Source organism: Culex quinquefasciatus, chromosome 1, assembly GCF_015732765.1.
Source record: "Culex quinquefasciatus strain JHB chromosome 1, VPISU_Cqui_1.0_pri_paternal, whole genome shotgun sequence".
In the NCBI taxonomy this organism is placed as follows: domain Eukaryota; kingdom Metazoa; phylum Arthropoda; class Insecta; order Diptera; family Culicidae; genus Culex; species Culex quinquefasciatus.
Window position 1 is genome coordinate 42,699,781 of NC_051861.1, and position 22,776 is coordinate 42,722,556.

The 22,776-nt window shown below is 40.4% G+C and overlaps 1 protein-coding gene across 2 annotated transcripts in view; it reads left to right on the forward strand.

The window, feature by feature from the left end:
- The first annotated feature begins 6,136 nt into the window (after positions 1–6,136).
- Positions 6,137–22,776, forward strand: part of LOC6049260 (GATA-binding factor C) — a 30,321-nt gene continuing 13,681 nt past the window's right edge. Inside the window, exons 1-2 of one of the 2 annotated variants that reach the window (XM_038266851.1) lie at positions 6,137–7,235; positions 18,996–19,823. In XM_038266851.1, the coding sequence (XP_038122779.1) occupies positions 6,995–7,235; positions 18,996–19,823 (1,069 nt within the window). In that variant the 5' untranslated portion in view covers positions 6,137–6,994. The remainder of the gene's footprint in view (positions 7,236–18,995; positions 19,824–22,776) is intronic. The other variant, XM_001866010.2, reaches the window with a different exon arrangement.

Sequence of the window (22,776 nt, forward strand, 5' to 3'; positions counted from 1 at the left end):
CGAAGAACGCATGCATTTGGTAAGAATGCCACCACCCTCTCTGCGGATGCACTTGTCGAAGGGCCCCGGCCAGAACTGATAATTTATAAGGCATTTATGCTAATCGAAAACGAGCACTTAGACACATGCTGGAGTTTTATGGTATTGTTATGCGTGCGATGTGAGCAGCATATTTACATCCGCGGGTCGGCTCAATCGACCTGCGGTGGAAAGTTATGGGTTCGCGTTTTGTCACCTAAAATGGGAAAATTTGATAAAATATGCGTCGCTAGCTGGGAGGTGAAAAATTTGTAATATTTCCTTCATTTACATAAACGCACTCTTGACGGGGCTTTACGGGTTTTTATTTGAGCAAACAGTTCTCATGGAATAAAAAATGAGCAGTTCAAGCGTTAGTCCGCGTTAATGCTTTCCACAATTGAAAGGATTAAAACAATCTTCGGGAATGATGCAGCTACTGGTGCAGCTCTTTTAGCCCGAGTTCCTCCCCCAAGGAAAACAAAGACCAACAATAGCAGGAACAGAGGAAGTCAATCCCCGGTCCCGGATGCTCGGAGTAGGCACGCGTGAAAAATGAACCCAAAATTTTCCCCCTCCTCGCGCGCATTTGACACGTGTCGATGGTTTATTAGCAACGCGTCCTCCCGGCGAGATGATCGAGATTTAGCACTCTCTTGAGCGGGAGTTTGACTTTTCCAGGAAGTCCTGCAGCAACCCCTCGCAGTTGAGCATGATGAATCAAAATCGGATTTATTTTACATATGTTTCGAATATCCTCGTGGGAGTGCTGACTGAACGAGAGTGCGAGGGAGGAAGGGAAGAAGAGATCGTTGTCGCTCACGGATACCGAGGCGAGGTTTGCTTCCTGAAGTCGATGTTGGTTGATGGTTTGGGGTGGTTTAGACGGTTTGATTTATGATGATGGTGCCTGCTTTGCTGCTACCATCGCACCGGTTTGTTGAAGATTTGAAGACTTTGGGTTTGGTGGTAATCATGTTTCGATTAAGCGTTCTGAAGCTGTGGGAAGATAGCTCTGCGAGATATGTTATTCTGTGGATTGAAAAATAATAATACTCTGAATACTGACACTTATTCAAACGCAAATCGTTTCAAGTTACTTATGGATTTGTTATCTTTTCAAAACTTTTCAAGATTTTGTCTCACTGCAATTAAAAGCAATAAAAAACTTTGACAAGAATACAAAAACATATAAAATAGTAATTTATGCAACAAGTTACAAAAAGAGGATTTTTTCAGCACGAGTCGTACATTTATCCAACGAGGTTCACCGAGTTGGATAAATACGAAGAGTGCTGAAAAAATCAAGTTTTGCAACGAGTTCCATACAACATTTTTTGCAATTCCAAAAAACACACACACTGAGTGAAATTTTATGTCAAATTTTCATGTATTTTGTCAATAAATCGTTTAAATCAAAAAAATGTTGAAAAGTGTTACTTTTCGAAACAAGTGCTGAAAAGTTCAATTTTGCAGCACCCATTTGAGTGCTGAAAAGTAGAACTTTTCAGCATTTATTTTGAAAAGTGTTGCTATTCGATTCTGTTATTTTTGGTACAGAAAAGTAGGCTATTTCGTCGTTCAAGAATGACAGGAAAAATAAGTAGTTTCACGACGGAATTGCAAAAAGAAAATTACATGCATTCAACATTTGGATGAAAAAAGTGTTTTAAAATGCATTTAACACGCGTCCAGTTGCTTTCCAATCATTAGTTTTTAAAATACCGATGTATTGGCGGATTTTTTTTTCGCGAAAAATAAACTTTTCGTGGGACTGTACACTAGAGTGACAAGAAAAATTGAAAATTTCGGAAAATCGCAAGAGATACCCCCTGGATCGATTCTTTAGGCAAAAGCAAGTAACTGTGCCAATTTTGAGCCAAATCGGTTAAGGCTAAGGGGTCGCAAAAATGTATGGGGAAAAACATCGCTTCAGGATTTTTGGAGCAGGTGGCTCAGGTCACGCCCAAAATTGTCCAAGTGTGAGATTCTTGTAGGAAATTTAATTACCTACAACTTTGTAGAAGGGTGCAAGACGATCCGAGTTGATCCTGATGAGTTATTAGCAATGCGATGAAAAGAAATCGGCTTATATACTTGAAAGTATACAAGGGGTATATAGGAAGTATATAAGAAAATATTTTTTTCTAGAAAAATCACCAAAATTCAGGATCAACTCGGATCGTTTTGCACTCTTCGACAAAGTTGTAGGGAATTAAATTTCATACAAGAATCTCACACTTGGACAATTTTGGGCGAGATCTGCGCCACCTAGCAGAAAATTACTAAAACGATGTTTTTCCCCATACATATTCGTGATTTTCCCCATATAAACTTCAACGATGAAAAGCGACCCCTTAGCCTTAATCGATTTGGCTCAAAATTGGCACAGATACTTGTTTTTGAATTAGGAATCGAGTCAGAGGGTATCTCTTATGTCGATTTTTTTTATTGCCACCCTACTGTACACTGGTATTTCATAAAAATTTGAAAAAAATCTCTATATTTTGCTTGTTTGAACTTTCTTGTTACGACCCTTAGTTGCTGAAACATTGCCATGCAATGGTTTAAAAACAGAAAAAATAATGTTTTCTAAGCCTCACCCAAACAATCCACCATTTTCTAATGACGAAATCTCAGCAAACTAATGGTTCGATTTGCAATGTTAAAATATGAAACATTCGTAAAAATTAAAAAAAAACGAAAACATTTTTTTCAAAATTTCTAAATCAAGGGTAATATTTCAAAGGGCCAAACATTCAATATTAAATTAAATTTATGAGCCATGGTTTCAACATCTGAATGAAAAAGTGTTTAAAAATGTATTATACACCTGTTCAGTTGTTTTACAATAATTAATTTCCAAAATATCTAGGTAATGAAACTTTTTTTTCTGCAGAAAAAAAAAGTTTCAGCATTGGAATTTCTTTAAAAAAATCAAAATATTTTTAATCCAGCCCAATCATGGCACATATGATTATCAATGCACGAAAAATGCATTTAAGATTGTTTTCAGCTGATTTGACTTTTATTTTCATCAAAATTTTTAAGTTTTTGAAATACATAAATAATTTTGCAATTTCTATGATACTTGCAAAAACTAAATTGTTTCCAAGCCTGTATTCATGCATTAAGTATATTGTGATGCTTTTTGACAAAAAATATTCAAGATTAATTGACCAACAGTGGTGGGGCAAACAAATGAATAACCTAAACCTAAAATTTTAGGTTATTCATTTGTTTGCCCCACCACCGTTGGCCACAGCCGAAAAAAAAATACTGCAAATCGAGATTTTTCAAGGTCCTATGCGATCCCTAGATTGATAGGACCTCATTTATAATCAAGACACATTTAAGTACATAACAAAGTTTTTAGGTTCCTTTCAGCTTTAAATTATATCGTAGTTCAGTTGTGAACTCTAATTGCTTGTAACTAAGGACTTAAGCACTTTTCAATCAAAAAAAATATTTTTTTGAACATAAATCTTTCAAATGATTTTTTGTTGCAATTTGCAGTGAATTTCAAATAATAAGATGATTTCATTTACCCTTTACCTTTTAGTACAAAGTCCGTTTGTCAAATTTGGACAATAAATAAAAGGAGAAAAAGAAAAAAATACCAGAAATGACATCAAAATGAAATTCATCATAATTAAGGCTACCAACTGTACGGATTTTTTCCTTACCATACGGATTTTTGAACCTCTTCGCGGATTTTTAACAGGCCGGAATTTGTGTAGGGAATTTTACACATAATACGGATTTGTACGGATTTTTAACAACTTTTAATCATTGAATTGCTTTTTTGATTTGGTCGAAGCTTTTGTTAACTAGAAATTTGTATTTTTCTGTCAGTTTGATTTTTAAAGGGAGAGTTTTCCGGGGTTTCCTCAATTCAAACTTGATTATCAATAATTCTAGAGTTTTTGAACTATTGTCTTTCATATGTAAATAGGATTTAAAAAAAAACTCTAGAATTGTTCTTTTAGAAATTTCATACTAAATATATTTATCCATTTCCAAAGGCTTTCTAAAACTTGTGAAAACATTTGAACATTTGAATTAACAAATCTAGAGTTTTTTTTAAAGGTCCTATAAACTGTTGTGTTTCACATGTTATAGGATCTTTTCAATAAAAAAAACTCTGGAAAAGTGTTCGCGAAAACACTAAGAACGATATTATTCGTGAAAGCAAACTTGACATTTCGTAAACTTTTAAACGTTTAACAAAAAAAAATGAAGAACATAATGATTTGATTCAAATCACGGTTTATTTTATAAATACTTTTAAACGTGCAAGTCATAAGCACTCTGATAGTATTTTGTGAAATTTGTTAGCTGTAAAAACAACACAGTTTTATATTTTTAATTCTCAAATTTATTAAATTTAATTTATCTTAATAATTCATTGACAGTTTTTTTTATACCATGGTGTCATATCGGCAAAGTGTACGGATTTTTGCTCAGCAAGAGTTGGTAGCCTTAATCATAATATTACTTTAACTCAACCCGTTAACTTTATTAGTTAAAATAAAAAAAAACAAATTAAAACGATGAAATTGAATTGCTGCAAATTGGAATGAAATATTAAAGTTGTTTTAAGGTCAATTTGTAATAATTGTAAACTTGAAATAAAATTTTACAGCGAATACACACTTAAATTTGTATTGTTATGCTCTTTTAGCAGAAACAAACGGTCGTTATACATGAAATAACAATAATTCAATTTGAATCATTTGCTCACAAGTGCATTAATTTCAAAAATAAACACTAGATCGTCTCGTTGTTCACCGTCGGCAACCAAGCAGCGTTTGATATTAACTTATTAATTCTAAAACCATCGCCATAAACTTTACAAGCGAGCCGTAAAATTTTACCGCCCAGCACACTTAAATTTCACCAAATTTAATAAAAATAAAGCGCACACTCTGACACACATCTCCCGCGTTCACATCAATCCAAAAAATAAAAATTAAAAAATCAAATAAAACCACGCTTCTATTCACCACTTAAGACTGCAGCATTATACTATGGCCGCACTTTATTCGTCATCCCACACCACACACACCCCGCGGGGGAACAAAATTTGTAATTAAATGGCGCGTAAAATTGTACCCGATTATACCGACGCGGAACGACGCCAGAAGACGCCACTTTTTCCCTCCGGAACAAAAAAAAAACGTTTGAATCACACCTCAGAAGCCACCACCCTCGAACACAATGTCTTTGCCGCATGAATTTTCATTTCAATTGGACACCGAAAGTCTTCCTTTTCTGGACAATTGTTTGCCTGGGCTGCCCAAAATTAACACATTCGACAGTCAAAACACACATTTTCATCGCCACCACAAAAAGAACCCCTTTCTTTTCCCCTTTCGTTTTCCCTTTTTCCCACTCTGACAGTTTGAACAAAACGAAACGAAACGAAAATCTTATTGTTTTCCATTTTCCCCCTTCTTCGACGAGTCCTCTTCTTGTCCGTTGCGACGACGACGACGACGACACGACGCATCAAGCTGCTACATGTCAAACAACGTTGTCGTCCGAAGCGGGGGTGAAACGTCGTTTCCTCCTCATTATGCGACTGCAACTTGGCCAATGTCACTGCACAAGCTCAACACACACAACGAATCAACAGACAGACAAACGAGGTCCTCTTCAGGAAAGCTCAACCACAGCGAGTCCTCCAACGCACGGGAGAAAACAACGTAGAAGAAATTACCAGCGAAAAACAAGAAAGAAAAGAGAATACGTCAGACTCCGCCCTCGACCAACACAAGCAAACGTGTACGGCGAAGAGCAACGGTGAGCCGATGTGATGTGACGTGCGCTGGCGCTCCGCCCCTTTCGATTCGATGTTCCCTTTTGCCAGTTCGTTCAGTTCCAACCGTAGCAGCCGGTTTCGCTGGTGCTCCGGTGCAGCGCGGTGGTTTCGCTGCTAGTCGGGGTAGCCTACTGCGATATCGATGTGTTCGTGACTGGCGTTTTGCCTCGGTGTTGGTTGCTGGGCTGCTTGCACGGGCTTCTGGTGCTGGGTTTGCTGGTGTGTTGTGGTGCCGTTGTGTGGGTTGCTGCGGGCTCGGTCTCCCTCGGTCTGAATGGGTAGGTGTGTTACACAACCATAGTTCAACAATTAATGCCTTCAGTCGACCCCAGGCCGTCGTCGTGGTTGCGCGGTTTTTTTCCTGTGTTGTGCGAGCGTTTACTTCGAGCGTTTTTTCGAAGGTAGCTGAGGACACGATCGTCGCGCTCCTCTCTTCTTTGTGGCGTTGCTTCTTCAGAGACACCTTGCGCGATTCGAATCTTCGGGGTTTTCGGGGGTGTACGGAACCTGAGCACGCAGCAAACAAAACAAAGTGAGCGCTCGGGATAAACATCTATCTCCCGGAGCAGTGTGACGGTATCCTTTGGGTTGCGGGAGCTCCGATTGCGCGCGCGAGGAAGATTCGACGAGTGTGTATTTGTGTCCAGGAAGGGGTATTTGAGTGGGCACGATTGCCAGGCGATCCGTTTCGCCTTTAATCATGCTAAGTGTTAATCCATTAAAATCGTGAATAGACGCCGCAGCGCAGAGTGTCATCAAACACTGGATTGAATAGATTCGTGGGTTGACGTGTGGAAGTTGGTGAAGTTGGTCAAGCCCGCCGTACAGCAGTGGTGCAAACACCGAGATATGGCGCTTATGCAAAGTGCGTACCGAGCCGTTCGCCAGCAAGCTGAAACGATTTAAACGGCCGACGAGCTGGATGCTGGATGCAAGCGAGTTCACGGTGAAGAGCATCCAGCGGGCTCGCTCCAGCAGCAGTTCCGTTGTGCAAGCTGAGACGAAGCCGTCCGGAAAACAAAGAATTGATTAGCGACTAAGTGAAGTGGTACTCGGCAAAAGCTAGAGGAAGAAGAAGTGGACCAAGAATCCACAACAACCAGAAAAAGTGCAGTGTAGAACAAGAAGACTAACAAAAAACCCCAAGTCAACATGATGGATGCATCGGCGGTGGAGGCTCGCGGCTGGTACGACAACCAGCGGCTAGCCGCCGAGAGTTCGCTGGGGCCGTCGGCAGCTGCAGCGGCGGCTGCGGCCGCTTCGCTCGGTCAGCAATCGGCGGCGGCGGCCGGAGTTGGCGACGCGTCCGACATGAACGCGTTCTATCGGTTCGAGAACGGAGCGGCGGCCGCAGCCCACCGACGGTACTACCCGACCGGATACGGAACGCACGGTGAGTGTGACGGTGGCGACGGCGGCGTAATTTGATTTTCGAAGCTGATAATCTCGATTGTGCATCGCGGGGATTGTATTCAAATCAGAGCGGTTGGTGTTGCGGGGTTTGTGTCATTGGAAGCGGGTAGTGTGACGTAAAGTGTAGGAGTTCCGGGCAGGAAACGGTGCAACGCGTTTAACGCGGCAATTTTGAGACAAACAGTGTTGAGTTGATTAAAAATATTTACCTTTCACGAGTTTGCACGAGTGCACCGGTGTTGATGGCATGATCAACCGACGTTACATTTAATGTCAGTTATCGAACATCGTGTTACAAATCGCCCAGAAAATTGGCAGTAATAGCAAGTTGTAGCAGAACGAAAAATCTTTTCCTGCGATCGGCTAATCAATCTCGCAGCGTACTAGTTAAATCAAATCTTCCAAGAATTTGTTCTCATCGGGATCTCGTGTTAATCTAGTGATTCAACGTCGCTCCAACTGGAATGATGTTTCACTTAGTGTCGATGAATGGATAAAGAATTTTCGATGCTCCCCGTGCGCGCTTGTGCGAACAGTTTTAAATCGCTTCATTGTATGCAATTAGTTATCTCGCGGGGCAGTGAAACTTTGCTGAAGTTATAGAAAATGATTACTTATTTTGCTGAATAATTTTGCTCTGTGGAGCGCGAGCTGCGAATGAAATATTTTGTTGATAATGCGTTATAATGCACGCAAACAAAGTTCGTAAAATTTTAAACATGTTATTTGTTGAATTTAAGAATTCTAGTCTATACTTGCCAAAAGTTTTATATTGTGATTCAATAAAAAATCTTTAATTGTTTATTTTGCCTTGATTTACTGATTACCGATAAAGATAAAGCAAACACTAGTGCGGAAGTGGTAATTCGAAAGTGAGTACGGCTATAAAGTATTTGTTCAGTGAATACAAAACAAACTTATAATAAAGAGTGATTTTTTTTTTGTACCTCATACACACAACTTCTGTGAACTTTAAGTGTTGCTGTAACGTTACAAATTTCGTTTCGCATATCTACAGATTAGTTCGAAACATGTTATTTTAAGGTATTTCTGGAAAGAACTTTTTTTTCAAATCGAAACCAAGGGAGAACAATTTGAAGCCCTACAAATGGCTTGCCATTTCTTTTTCTTCGTGACGTTACATCGTTTCGAGAATTTGTAATTTTATGCAGTTTTTAGCAGCTCAACGGCACTGAACATTTGATGATCTGATTGAATGAAAATATGATTCAATCTTTTGATAAACATAAATTTAAATGAAACAATCGGTAAATCCTGTACGTGAGCTGAGAATGTGTCATATTTCAAATTTCAAATGATTTGTTTACATTTGAATTCAGATCTTTTTGCAAGTTTGATTGCGTCGTGTTGATTTTTAAAAGACGTCCAAATAAGAATTTAAATAAAAATAAACCGTCAGACTGAATTTAGCATAAAGGTTTTACCTTATGCTTTTCTTCAAATCCTTCTTCTTATAAATTATAAATAAAGATTTTTCAATAGTAATGCTGTTAAAAGACATCGATACAAACAACAAGTTACCCTTTTGTATTTATTATTCTAATTTGTATAATATACTGCAACTTTTCTAAACTTATTTTAATTTCAAACAAAATTTTTAAATTAAAACAATTTACCACACAGAAAAAAATCAATTCTCGAAACCGCAAAGTCAGTTCACGATTATGAGAACCACTAAGGAATATATTCACGTTTATGGTGCAAATGCACCATACTCATGAATAAATTCCTTCGTGGATCTCACATTCGTGAACTTAATTCACGATTACGGGAATTGATTTTTTTCTGTGCAAAAAAATCACACCATTTAAAAAAATAATGTCAGAATATATGTTCTTTTCTTCTCAGCTTGTTTTGCTTTGATGTTTTGAATTCGAGTGATTTGGCTCATGGACAGGGTTACCAGGACGAAATGTGAAAAATCTGGAAAAGTATCGATTAAAAACCTAGAAATAATTGGCAGCAAAATATTTAACAATTCTGAAAGGTGAAGGGGAAGGAGGATATGAATTAAATCATAAGTTTGTAGAATTCAGATGGTTTAACTGATTGTATGGTCTCAAAAATGTTGAATTCACATTTTGTCTAAGAAAAACACATTTTTTTAAATTTCAATTAAATTCGTTTCACATGTTGTTCAAAATAGGCACAAAGTAAAAAATCTGGTAAAATCTGTCAATATCTGGCACAGCAAAGGATGAATCATTATTCTGGCTGACATTTGAAAAAATTGTCATTCCCAGATTTATCCGGCAACATGGCAACTCTGCTCATGGATCAAAAACTTATAATTTTTTTAATAGTCTTTTAAAAAAAACGTTTTCATGATATGTGTAAAAACTTGGAGTAACTTTGAGTAGGTTTTATAAATTACAAACGTAACGTTCTAAGAATAAAATTAGTTTAATTTTAAACCGATGTAATTTACGAACGAGCCTCTTTCGGAGCATTAGCGAAACATAAATTTTACATAGTTGATGATAGTTGATGATGAAACACAGCTTTATGTCTGATCCTTAGTGCTTGGTGTTGGTGGATTTAGACCTCTTAACATATGTATGAAATTATAATATTTTTCTCCTGATAGCGTTTTAACCCGAACAAATAACACCCGTTACCTCTTCGCATAAAAAAATGCTATTCTAAACTTTTTGGATGCCGTTTTTTTCCATGAAGCAATCAATGTCTTTGTTTAATAAAATATCAACAATGTAAGATGGAATTTTTTCTAGTTTACAATATATTGATTTTGGCCGTTACATATTTTCAAAGTTTTGTCCCTCGACTATGGCCGAGGTTTAAACAATTTTTGTATATATTAAGCCGTGTTTTTGAATAACAGTTCAAAGAAAAAAGGTTTTTAAAATGCAAAAAAAAGCAAAGCAATCCACTTTAACGAGCCCCGGGTCTTTTGTGGGCCCTGTTGCAAGTTTCTGCTCATTTCTAGGCGTCCGAAGGTTATGTGTGGTGAGTCACCCAAAACCTCTTTTACGAAAATGGACCGACGTTTTACTTCCCCATCCGATAGAAGGCCAGGAGGATAAGGCGGGAATCGAACCCGCGCCCCATAGCAACTTTTAAAATGCATAAGACACCAATAAGAGTTGGTTTTTAACCATCAGTTTTCAAAAAGAAAACTAGCTTTGTAGGAATAATATTTTTGGTCAAAATAAAACTTTTTTTATGTTTTTCTGTTATTTCACTTCTATTTCCATTGAAAAATTGAGGTTTCCTGAAAAAAGGCTGGATAATCATTGAAAAGTGTTTGTAATCTAATCTAATCTAATCATACCCTAGCGCAGCCAATCTTTCGAAGGGATCCTGGAGAGTGCCTTAGGTTAGATGACGCCTAGCACTCTTCTTGTCATTTATTAACATTTGTTGTGCGCCATTGCATTAGAATGCATTGAAACATCACAAGCGTTAAAGCGGCCAGGCCTGCTGCGTAAAGCCGTATCGCAGAGATGATTCGTAATTGGGTTGAGTTTGAGCACTGAGTGTTCGAACAACAACACAATTCTGAATCGACAGGGGAGGAAGAAGCTTGGGGACACACCACCATACGCTCCGAGATTTTTGGTTGTATTCGTTGGGAGCACCATGCTAAGAAGGTTTGGTACTCCGGGACCCTCTGGGATGGGACACTGTATTTCCACGAATGCCCTGGACTCTATTTGCCGTGGTTATAGCGCCACAACTCGCTCTTGTGGGAAAAAAAGTGAAAAGTGTTTGTAACGCCTTTTATTAAAACAAGCATCATTTTTTAGCGTAATCTGAAGAAAAATACTGATAATGCTGAAAAATACTGCTCACAAGAGTTTACTTCAAGGTAGCCGTTTTAAAGTTTTCAGAATTCGAACAATTTCAGCATTATCCAAACAAATAAAAATGATGAATGAATTTGAGTTGTGAATTCAGGGATTGTGATCGTACACTCAAAATATTTTGTCTGAATTATTGTATGTAGTAAAAAACCAAATAAACAAATAAGGTAAACAATAAAGAAAGCTGGGATATAAATGTTTCTCTGGAAAATTCTATTCAAAGATGTTTTTCGAAATTGCTTAATGTTGTCTGCAGGCAAAGTCTCGTTGAATATACGACTTATGCTGAAAATAGAATCTTTCTTAACATGTTGCAAAAACTTTTATTTTTAAATTGATTTTTGCTTTTATCTTTTAATAGTCATATTTAGGACCGCCCAATCTCAGCTGGCATTATGAAAATTAGAAAAAGTAATTTCAATTAAAATTTATTTAAAATCTTCTTATTCTTACCTATATTTTGAAGGATTCATTTGCGAAAAAAATAACGTTTCATTTCCATTTTGTTTTTCAGGTGATCTCAATTTTGTTTAAAAATGAGAAACATCATAGTGAAATGCATTTTCAGTGAGAGTTAAAAAAAAAGTTGTTGCTCCTTGAATTCCGAAGCTTATTTCACAATATTGCGCTGAAATTAGATGATACAATAAATTCTTGAGTGCTTACCTGAAAATAAAGGTCATTATCGTTACAACAAATCATAATCTAAAAAATATAAATCTTCTTGAAGGATTCTTTTTTAGTTTTGCAACTAAAAAACGTTATATTATACATGCGCAAAACCCATCACGAACGTGACAAAAAACCTCCAACAATTGTGGCCAACATTGTTTCATTACTACAACAAAAAATCCCACTTCGTGACCAACGTCCACGGTGCGTTGCACCTCGCGCGAGATATTAGACAAATTAGATTTCCACCATTACTGCAAACACCACCAGCCAGCCCTAATCAACCACCTTGACTGCAACGGACCGCGTCCGGATTGCGGCGCGTCCGTCGGAACCTCGCCGCGTTGCAACCCGCACAACGCACCAGAACCTAGACTCCTTGGTGCAAACGCGTTACTGATTCATGGCCGATATTTATCAAAAATTATCTATATCCCAGGGATTTACTTCCCACCACCCTCCACCCTCTCTGGGTGGTGGTTGAAAATTGCTTCCCTTCCTGACAGCTAATAGATCTCCCATCTTGATGTGCCGCGGCCCAGTACGGTACACAGAACCCGCGGGGAGGCCACACACGCCACCCGGCCACGCACGAAACCGAAATTGTTCAACCAAAACCAAACTCCTCACCTACAAACACAGAAAGAGAAAAAAAAACTGCTTCTTTGTTGCCGTTGTTGACGCCCTGCAAAAACAGAAAAAAAAACGAGGGAGCCACCATCGAGGAACCGACGTCGGTCCGGCAAGTCACGCACCCCCACTTGGCATATATACCGGGCCGGCTGATGGGCCACAATGAGAACACTCACACAATGTGGCGTTCGGCCCAACTCAACCGAGGCAGCTCTCAGTTTTTCCCAGAAATGTCCAGCTTTTTGGTGGGGGGAGAGAGTTTTCTCCAGCAGCAGGTCGTGCCAGGCGAACCGTTACGCCCGAGGGAAATTGGACTTTCGTAATTTGTAATTTGTTATGTTTTACCGAAATTTGAATGACCGGCGGTCTTTCTCGCGCGAAGGTCAGCGCGCCTGGGAGGAGTTGCTCAAGAAGGAAAGAAACTAGTTTTGCCGGGTTCCGAACTTGACGAACCGCCGCGGCTTCAACGCGCGCTGTGCCCCGAGGGGTAGGAATTGCGCTAATGGTCCAAATATGCTGATGAGATCCGACGTTGGTGCGTTGGACCAGGCGTGACCAACAAAGAAAAAGCTCTAATTGCTGGATATTTAACGCATTTTTAAGATTAGCGGGATTTGTAAGGCGCGAGGCCGCTAGTACAAACAAATTGGGCTTGATTCAAATCGCGGCCTTACGCGCCCTATCGCCGACCAGAAATCGGAAAATAGTTTCTGATAAGAAGTTCTAATTCCTGTGTGCGCGTTTAACACCCCATTCCTAACCCCTTCCTTCTGAGGTAGCCCCGGAGTACCCATTACCGGATTTGCCAGAGCCCCTTTTGTCCTCAAGTGCCCAAAACTAACACTGATCCCTTTCTTCTCCCACAAAAAGAAATCGCCTTACCCGTTGTTCCTGCTGCAGTCTCCCGAGATTATCCTTTTTTGCCCAGGGCACTTGAGTTTTCGGACAGTTTGGACTAGTTTGGCCGGCGGGGGGTCCCTGTCCTGAACCCCGCAGGTCTGGCGCCAGCGCTTCTTTACTGTCCCTCAGGACGGGGGTTGTTTGCTTTCACTTGAGGTGAGGATTATTGGAAATGGGTACGGTGGAAGGTTTTTTTCTGGTTTTTGTTTTCGATTCCGGGACATTAGCAGAGCGGCGGGGGTTCCGACTGCCTGGACTGCGGTGGAAGGATCAAGGAGATTCCAAGGAAGTTGGGATTGGTGCGAGAAGGTGGCGCTCGGTATTGAGAGAAATGAGACATCTTCATTGTGCTTAGACATATTTTGTAGTTGAAACAAGACCGTCTGTGTAGCCTCTTTTGATTTTGATGATTTGTACCGAACAGGCTCTACGGTCTTCAAAACTTCTAGCTAACTTCTGAAATCACTTTGCTTGACGAGCCCATTTCTAAACTCAACACATTTCAAAACACACTACTCTTTGCGCACCTAGTATCGTCCAGGGGTTGACCCCCAGATGACGCGCACTGGCCGTCGGCGGCATTCCTCAACCTTCAAGATCCTCCCCAGCTCAGCTGACATTCCGTCTCTTCCCGACTCCGCCAGTTCAACATAATTCGATTTTATTTAGCATGATTTGGCATGTTTCGGGCTCTTAGGCAGGTCCCTCCGGGAATCTCCCGGAGTCCTCCCACCACTTTTGGCGGACCATCGAGGTGAGGCATCAAAACACAACATGGGCAGCCACAACAACAACAGCAACGAAAAACCTTTTAATGGATTAACACGAAACGCGTCGTGTGCGCCCTCTAATGGCTGGCTGGCTGGCCGGTCCTGATGGCCGGTTATATTTGGATCAATTCTTTGTTATTAACAAGAGCACACGGGCACAGTCTGAAGGCTTGCAGGGAGAGAGCTCTAGTTTTGAATCTTGAGCGGTTAGAGGGGAATCGGGGTTAGCTAGACCATCAACAATCGTTCGTTGTCGACTCCAGTTCTTCAAATCAGGGCTGTGGAGTTGGAGTTGGAGCTGGAATCGGGTCTTTTTGAGGATCCAGATTCGGAGTCGCTGTATTCTGAAAGACTGGAGTCGGAGTCATAAATCTTCAGGATTCAGAATTGGAGTCGACTAGTTTTTAACAAATTTATATGGGAGTTGATGTTCGAGTCGGAGTTGAGACGCGCTCGAGTCGGAGTCAGTAAATTTTCAGAAGCCAGAGTCGGAGTCCCTTCAAAAGCTACCCGACTCCACAGGATTGCTTCAAAAACAACACTCAACCGACCCCGACTCCAACAACAACTCTCATACAGTCATCCCACATATTCGGAACACCCACAAATTCGGAACACTTTTATGATAATTTGTCAATAGCATGCCAATAGTAGCTTTTCTGTCGACCTTACTATTTTTAGAACCTTCATTTGGACATTATCTTGTTATTTCACTAGTAAAAGTAGTACTTTTTGAACAGAAAACTTCATTCCGAGACTATTTTGTCCAGAGCAGCAAAACACTGCCTCCAAATGGCCTGTTTCATAATTGTGGGATGTTATTGTACCTCCCACTATTGTGGAACACCTGAATTTAACTGATATTTTCACAAAAAAAGTTATCAAACCATGTATAAAACATCACTAAGCTTGAGTTTCATTGGTTTCAGTGTGAGAAGTCATTATTTGATAGTAAATATGTACTCCTGGAGAGATCCAAAGTTTGTTTACATTCGTAAGAAAAAAGTGTTCTGAATTTGTGGATTTCAAGGGTCAAAGTAATTCTTCAAAAACTTCATATAAAAGTTAAAATTTGCAGATGTTCGATACAGCATTCGAAAGATCGCAAGAAAAGCTTTCAAATGAAGGTATAAGCGAATCATTAATTTCAATTATCGATTTGCTATGATTTTTTGAACATTGGCCAATCTGGAAACCGTTCCGAATATGTGGGATGACTGTACATAGTTGTCGAAAATTACCCGATTCCGACATCGACCTCAAAGAATTAGCGACTCCAAATCCGGTTTCACACAATTCCACAGTGAATTTTCTAAAAAGGGAGTAACCTTGGATGTAAACTCAACGTGAACTGTCACTGGAGCAAACGAGATAGACTGTTTGTTTACATTCAAAATTTTGCCAATTTTAAAACTTTTTCTGGTTCCGACTGCGCGACCAGATTCTCAAATGTGTTAATTAATGCGGATTTCCAGCTGTCAAAAATGTTTAGCATGAAAACCAGGTTCAAAGATTTTCAGGAAAAAATCAATTTGGGAGCGTTCTGTTATTACGCGTAACTCTGTCGACGTCTGTTTTTAATTTTCATACAAGCACCCATAAAAAATTGCTAATAGACCTTGTGTTACGCGTTACAAGGAGGGTAGGGGAGGATTGCTAATCTGTTACATGCTTTTAAACGGGTTCTCCGTTCGTTCAAGTTCACACAGCAGCACGAAAAATAACAGCTCTGAGAACGAACGCTCGTCTCTAAGAAACGTTCGTTCAGTAGGCCTTTTTGAAACGAACGGAGAACCCAGTTCAGAACTTCAACATTTTCCTTTGATAAGACCTCAGTAGACTAGCTAAACTTCATTGACTGTTAATCATCCATTTATATATCAGTACTGCTAGCTTAGTGGTAACAATTAGGTTTAGTAATCATAGGTAGTGAGTTCGAATCTCTTTTTTCCTGAACTAGAAAAGCATTGATTTTTTTAAAATCACGGTGGCAATAAGTTTTCGTCTCCATTTTAGTTGGGGTGCTTTTTGCTTTTTAACCGTTTCATTTAGTCTCCCTAGCCTCCCAGCTGGAGTGTCCTTTGGTTTGTATAAAATGTAATTTCAGTCGTCAAAAAGTTGGTATCCAACCATACAAAAAAAAAATAATTTCAAAAAATTGAGATTCGAACTCACTTCCTTTGAATACTGTTCTTGCATGTTGCCACCAAGCTAACTAAGCTCTGTGAAAATCATTCTACTGAATGTTTATTTGAGTTTAACAGTTGCCATAGAGAGCCTCTGGCTACAGGCGGTTCACAGAACGCGTTCCAAACTTTGAAGAGAACGGCACGAAAAAGTGACGTTCTGTTTTTGGAACGAAAAGCAATGGCTCCTGCGCGGTGGGTTCAGTTCGTTTTGAAGAAAGAGAACGAACGCAGAACGGGTTCCGTTCAAATTGCATGACTGTACGAAAGGTGGTAAAAAATCCAAAATTTTGCGTTACGTAATAAAAGAACGCTCCCTATGACCACTTTCCGGTCAAATTTTATCGATTGCACGCTTTAAGTTGAAATTTATTTTTTGGAAATAAAAACATTTTAAAAGCGTTCTGTTCAGTGTAATGCCGATTCACAGTGTACGGGCGCACTGTTTGATCGACCAAAAGAAAAAAAGCAAAAAAAGGTAAACAGAAAAATCACTTTTTTCGATACGAAATTTCAGCCAATATTGGGATGGAATCTCCAAGGATATGATAGAATTTGCCATCAGCAACACAATTCACGAGTTTTTTTAGGTATTTATCGTTTGAATTGCGGGAAAATTGAAAATCAAAAACCCAAACAATGGTTTGTTATGGGCTACCATTTGACAGCTAGTGCTTTTGTTGTGGGCTCTCATTTGACAACCGTGCTAATGTCGACTGTTGTCAGTTTGCTTTGGTCAGAATAGGGTTGCCATCCCCCCGGATTTAACCCAGATCCGAACGAAGTTTACTCAAATCTGACAGATTTCCATTTACTCAAACTGAGATGCCAAAGTCAGGTTCGGAGATGTTAATAATATCCGACTCCACAGTTCTGTTTTGCGGATAGAATTGCAAACTCCAATCATTGGATTAAATGTACTCTTCAACAGCGGATCTACCTCATTTTACCCCGCTCACCCAAAGTCTCAAGACCCCACGAAAACTGCGACTTTCGCGGGGACCTGACCCCCTCGAGCTCCCAAGACCTATTTGTTTTAATGCGTCTATTAAGCGGGGCCCATAATTTCGCCGGCCACCTCCACACACACACTTTGGAGCGCTCCGATCGCCAGCCATTACGCGATCAATTCGGCGCCTGGCCTTCTCCCCCGAAAACCTCCCGCAAAAAAAAGAGAACTTCGAACTCCGCAAGAGACCCCCAAAACGGTAGCCCCAAGTGTGGTTAAGGTCGAAGAAGGCTTTCGGAGCGGGTGGGGTTAGCCCCCCCCCCCCTGCGCACCGCACGATCCGACTTTCGATCAGCTTCCATTTAATCTTCAATTAAGCCAACACATATGGTTTGGATAAACAGAAGTAAGCAAGTAGCTTGGAGTTAAATCGAATTATGACAGTTTGATTGTTTGGCTCGTGAGTGGCTGACCGCCGCCGCCGCTGATGATGATGATCAAGACGGAGAGTTCGACCGAGAATGACGGGGGTTTCAGGTCTTCGGGGCTGGCATTTTTCGGTGGCGCACTCCGGTTTTGATGTGCAGACAGTTTGACTTTGACATGGTTCTGCGGCGGTGGCGGCGGCGGCTGACCACTCATGCGTGGAGAGTAAGCCTTAGGAGTAGGAGCTTAAGCCCGCGACGTCGCTGGTTCGGCGATCGTGGCGGTAAGTGGTAATTAGCTTCAATTAAGACATCAGGGGTCTCCTCGATGGGCACGGGGTGAGCCCCCGCTATCGGTCTCTAATGGGTCGGTTGGACGGACCGTGTGTGAAGGATTCGTCAGCTTTTCTTGCAGGGATCTTGGAGGAGGTGTAGTGGGAGGTGTACGTGCGTTTCACGTGCAATTTTGAAAGCTTTTAGGACTTGGTTGATTCATATTCGGTACTTTCTCTAGACCATAACACCGGTAATAAAGTTTTTGTTGAATTGCGTTGATTTTGTAGGTTGTATCATAGTCTAGACGTGGTGGAACAACTTTAAAATAAATCTTGAATAAAACATTCTGTAGAATTCATGGGGTGATTCTTAAGAATCACAATTGATCTAAGTTTCTGTGCAATCTTAAGCTATAAACAGCCTTCTTGAGTTTCTTATGTCTAAAAATTTCAACTCTGAGCTGACCACAAACCTCCCAATCAAGATGAGTTAAGTCGCGCCAAGCGACAAGACACGCTCGGCACACTTCTGCACACATGGATATCAATCAGCACTTCTTCGCAAATTACTTGTCTGATGTCCACCGATCGTCGGAGCAAATCCGCGTCCGCTAATTGTGCAACGTCCGAGGGTCCGTTTTTGTTGTCTATTTTTGGAGTATCGTCTTTTTACGACTCCGTCGTCAGGCCATTTTTATCGACAAATTTTGTGGTTTTTAATGTGATTCTGGAAATCGATCCACCGAGTGCGGGGCTCCAGCACAATTTACGGCCCCCGAAACCTGACCGCAGCGCGCGAAGGCCGCCAGCAAGTGAGAATTAAGCGATTAGTCCCCGAAAAGTTAGGTTAGGGTTGAAGGGGGGGAGGTCTACAAACTTGCCATTAGCCAATCTCTCGTTTGAGACACATCAATAGGGCTTTTTGATTGTTTTATGGTCTCTTCTGGGTCCACACAGTTCTATCAGCTAATTAATCAATATGTCCGACGGGGTCCGCTCACAACTTTATGGGCCCTCCGAGGTTCCCCCCGAAAAATCAAAGCTGTCTCTAAACGCGTGCTTTCTCTTCTCTCCCGTTCAAACAGCCTCCCGGATGTCCCCGCATATGACGCCCCAGGTGTGCCGGCCGCACTTTCCCAGCCCGCTGTCCTGGTTCAACGAGTCGACGAAACCGTTCGCCGCGAGCGGCAGCTGGAGCAGTCCCTTCAGCTGTCCCCAAGACCCCCAGGAAAGCAAACAGAATCAGCAGATGCAGGCCAGCAGTCAGGCCGCGGCCGTCGGCCAGCATCTGTTCTCGTTCCCGCCAACGCCCCCCAAGGACTCGACGCCGGACTCGGTGCAGACGACCCCGAGCGAGTACCAAACCACCCTGAACAACTTCATGCACCTGTCCTCGAGCCAAGCGACCTCCGCCGGCAGTCAGCAGACGCACGGTGCGTCCGGCTCCAGCAACAACAACAACAACAACTCCAGCCTCTCGTCCGAGCAGTGCGGCATCGACGTCAAGCCCTGCCTCACCGGAAGCGGCGGCGGCTCCATGAACGACCGGAGCGTCGTCGGACAGGACGTCGAGCAGAACCAGCCAAAGCATCGGGAAGGTACGGGCAGTAGCAATAACGTCAACAACAGCAGTTCCGCGTCCAGTGCCAACAGTCATGGGGCCTACCAGAACTCCGCGGCGGCGGCCGCCAACTCGTTCAACATGTTTGACGGAACGGGTCACGGCGGCAGCGGGTACGACCACACCGGCTACGGGTTCCACCAGACCACCGGACATGGGATCGGTGGCGGTGGGGGTGGTACCTCCGGTGGGGGATCGTACCAGCAGAGTTCGAGGCCGCCCGGCGGTGGCGGTGGCCTCATGAACAGCTCCCACATGAAGGCCCAGCGGGCCAAAGCGAAATCCAGTGCCGGTAAGATATGGACACGGTGTGGGGTTCTGTTTCTGTTTAGTTTATTTTTGTTAAGTCTTTTTCTGTGATTCTTTCTTTTATTCTTTGGTTTGACACTCTTAATCTCAACTCACTTTTTGTGGTTTTTTATGGTTTCATATCTTATCTTCTGTTTAAGTTTAATTGGCGTATGATTTTGCTGCTCGTGCTTTCTGTTTCACCAATTGTCACGGCTTATCAATGTTGAACACCATCTTTTGTTAGCTTTGAATTGAACCTGAACTGTAATATTCAACTGCAAACGGATCTAAACACATTGTAAAAAATAATACAAATCCGGAAAGATGTAAATTCAATACCTTACGTAATTTTACCTCAATTTGCGATAAAAAAAAGTGTATTTTTACACAATTTCACACATTTCTAAGCTAATATTTCTGAAAACAAAACTAACTTTGATTGATATCACACCGAAATTCATTATGAAAATTCTAAATACTCCTTTAAAGCGTTTGAAATAATATACTTTACTACCAAATTTCTTCTACATGTTATTGAAATCAGTAGTTTCCTGTTCACCGATCATCCAGCAGTTGACAAATCGGTAGAAAATTCTTAGTGTGTAATTCCATAAAAAAACAGTAGAAAACAAAAAAAGATGAATTTTCATCGTCTAAATTAACGCTCTCATTTAGGATGGTTGGCTCCAACTATTCATTAATGATTCAATTTTTAACTTAAGCTGATCTGTCAATAAAGAAGTTGCAGCTCATAGAGTTATCAAAGCCCGCGCTCACGCACACTAGCACGCCATTTGTTTTGATGGCCAGTACAAAATTTAACCTCAATCTTTTTCGTGTACGTACACGCAATATATGCGCACGTAGATGACTATAATGGCAGCCAATTATGCTCACGCTCGTCAAATTATACATACACTCACATTGAAATCGGTTTGACGATGAGAAATTACCTTATTTTTAAATCGTACCCAAATTTACGTTGAAAATGTTGTATGACACATAAAATGATCCAAATTTTCACAATACTTTACATGAATATTGTTTCAACAAACTTGCGTTATAATTTTCATAAAGAATTAATAAAGACTAGCCAAATGAAACATTAATTATTCAAAAATCCTCATCTGGTCTAATCTAATCAAACACAAGCGCAGCCAGTCCGAAGTAAGCATCATAAGGCTTTCTAGCCCCAGTGAAAAAAATATAGTTTAACCCAAAAATGACGAACTCTTCGTCACAGTGTCCTGATGCAAACAAAGACCGAGCTCGAGCTGTCACAGCCCTGCGAAATATGTTTGCTGACATATCGGGCGGTGAGTCAAAAAACCCAGCTAGAAGTCGCCTGACAAAAAATTTTTGCTAGAAAGAGATAGGAAACCTGATGCAAACAAACGTCCAGCTGTGATGTAAACATACTTTGAATGTGTTGGTAAATTTCTGACTAGAAAGCCTTATGGACGAATTTGTGGTTTGATTTTAGTACACTCGTGCCTCCCCGAGCTGTACCACAACCATTAAAGCGGCCAGGCCTACTGCGTTGCATTAACGCCAGAGAGGATTCTGTGAACGGATCACACTTCACAAAATCAACAGGGCAGAAAGGACATGCCGTACCAAACGCTCCGAAGAAAGCCAATCAATAAGATTTCATCATAATTATCTATATTTTAAAGATTGTTCCAGATAAGGCATGCTCATATTATTCATTGCCGAATTAAGTTGATTTTACCGACAATTTCAAGTCGGTAATCTGATCAAATTGCAGAAACTTGTAACTGAATATTGTTACAAATTTGATCATTTTAAGTATACTTATTTTTTAGCTATGTAAATGTGGTGATAAACTAAGAGTGTTTACTTTGGAGATATAATTTCACACGAATAAAATTACCATAAATCTGGCTATCGATTTTTTTTTGCTAAAATGCAAAATATTTATAACAAGAAGAAAACAGGACTACTTTGGTTTTTTAATTGAAGTTATTTATAAATCTTACATGCTTCCAAATAAATCTTCGTTGATTGTTGTTGTTTATTATCTGAAGGTCGCCTCAGCCCAATGAATTTATTCGGCACCGATATGAATATGACTCTTTTTATTGTTATGCCTTCCAATATTTTGTGATATTTTTGAGTCATAATACAATTTTTGTAATGGTCTGAAACTTTCATGATATGCTTTTTTTTAAATTAATTTTGATGCAATGTCTTAACATTGAGTTCGAGTTAAGTAACTCCATACTCGTCAAATTTGAGTGGTTGATCGCCTGTTACATTACCAAATGTAGTTTCTCCATACTACACACCGCCATTTTGGATAACAAAGTCACTTCAGAAGATTTTCGGGTCATATTTGAGCTCAGCGTCCCAATAAGCTTACACAATTTTCTGACTTGATTACTCGAAGTGATTTTTTCGCGAAATATTCAAATAATCGAGTCTGCTTCAAACCAACATCAAACTAAAAACTCGAAATTGCTTAAAACATCTTGAGATTCCACGCAAAATCAATGTCTTTTAAGTAATCATGCTAGACTTCTGTTGATCCTACTCATGTTGATACGTTTCAAAAATAAACTCTTAAAACGGCTGAGGTTTATCCTTGACGCTTCAAAACATTATAATTAAGTTTTTATCATTTTTTGTTGTTTTTTTATGATTTTGCTTCGTTTAGTATCGTTCACGTTTTGTTCACCTTAGCCTGTGTTGCACAACGTGTCTATATCATATCCGTGTAAAAACTGTGTTGTTCAATGTTTCCAAGCACACTCTGAAGTAGCAAAATTTCCGTATATCACTAATATCATAACTCCACATATTAATTACTACATGAGGCACCCTGATAGTAAAAGATTCGACATACTGTAATGCAGCACGACATTCATCTTGCTTATTGATTTAATCCATGTTGTATTTTTGAGTACTTTTTGCTAATATCTACGTTTAACTTG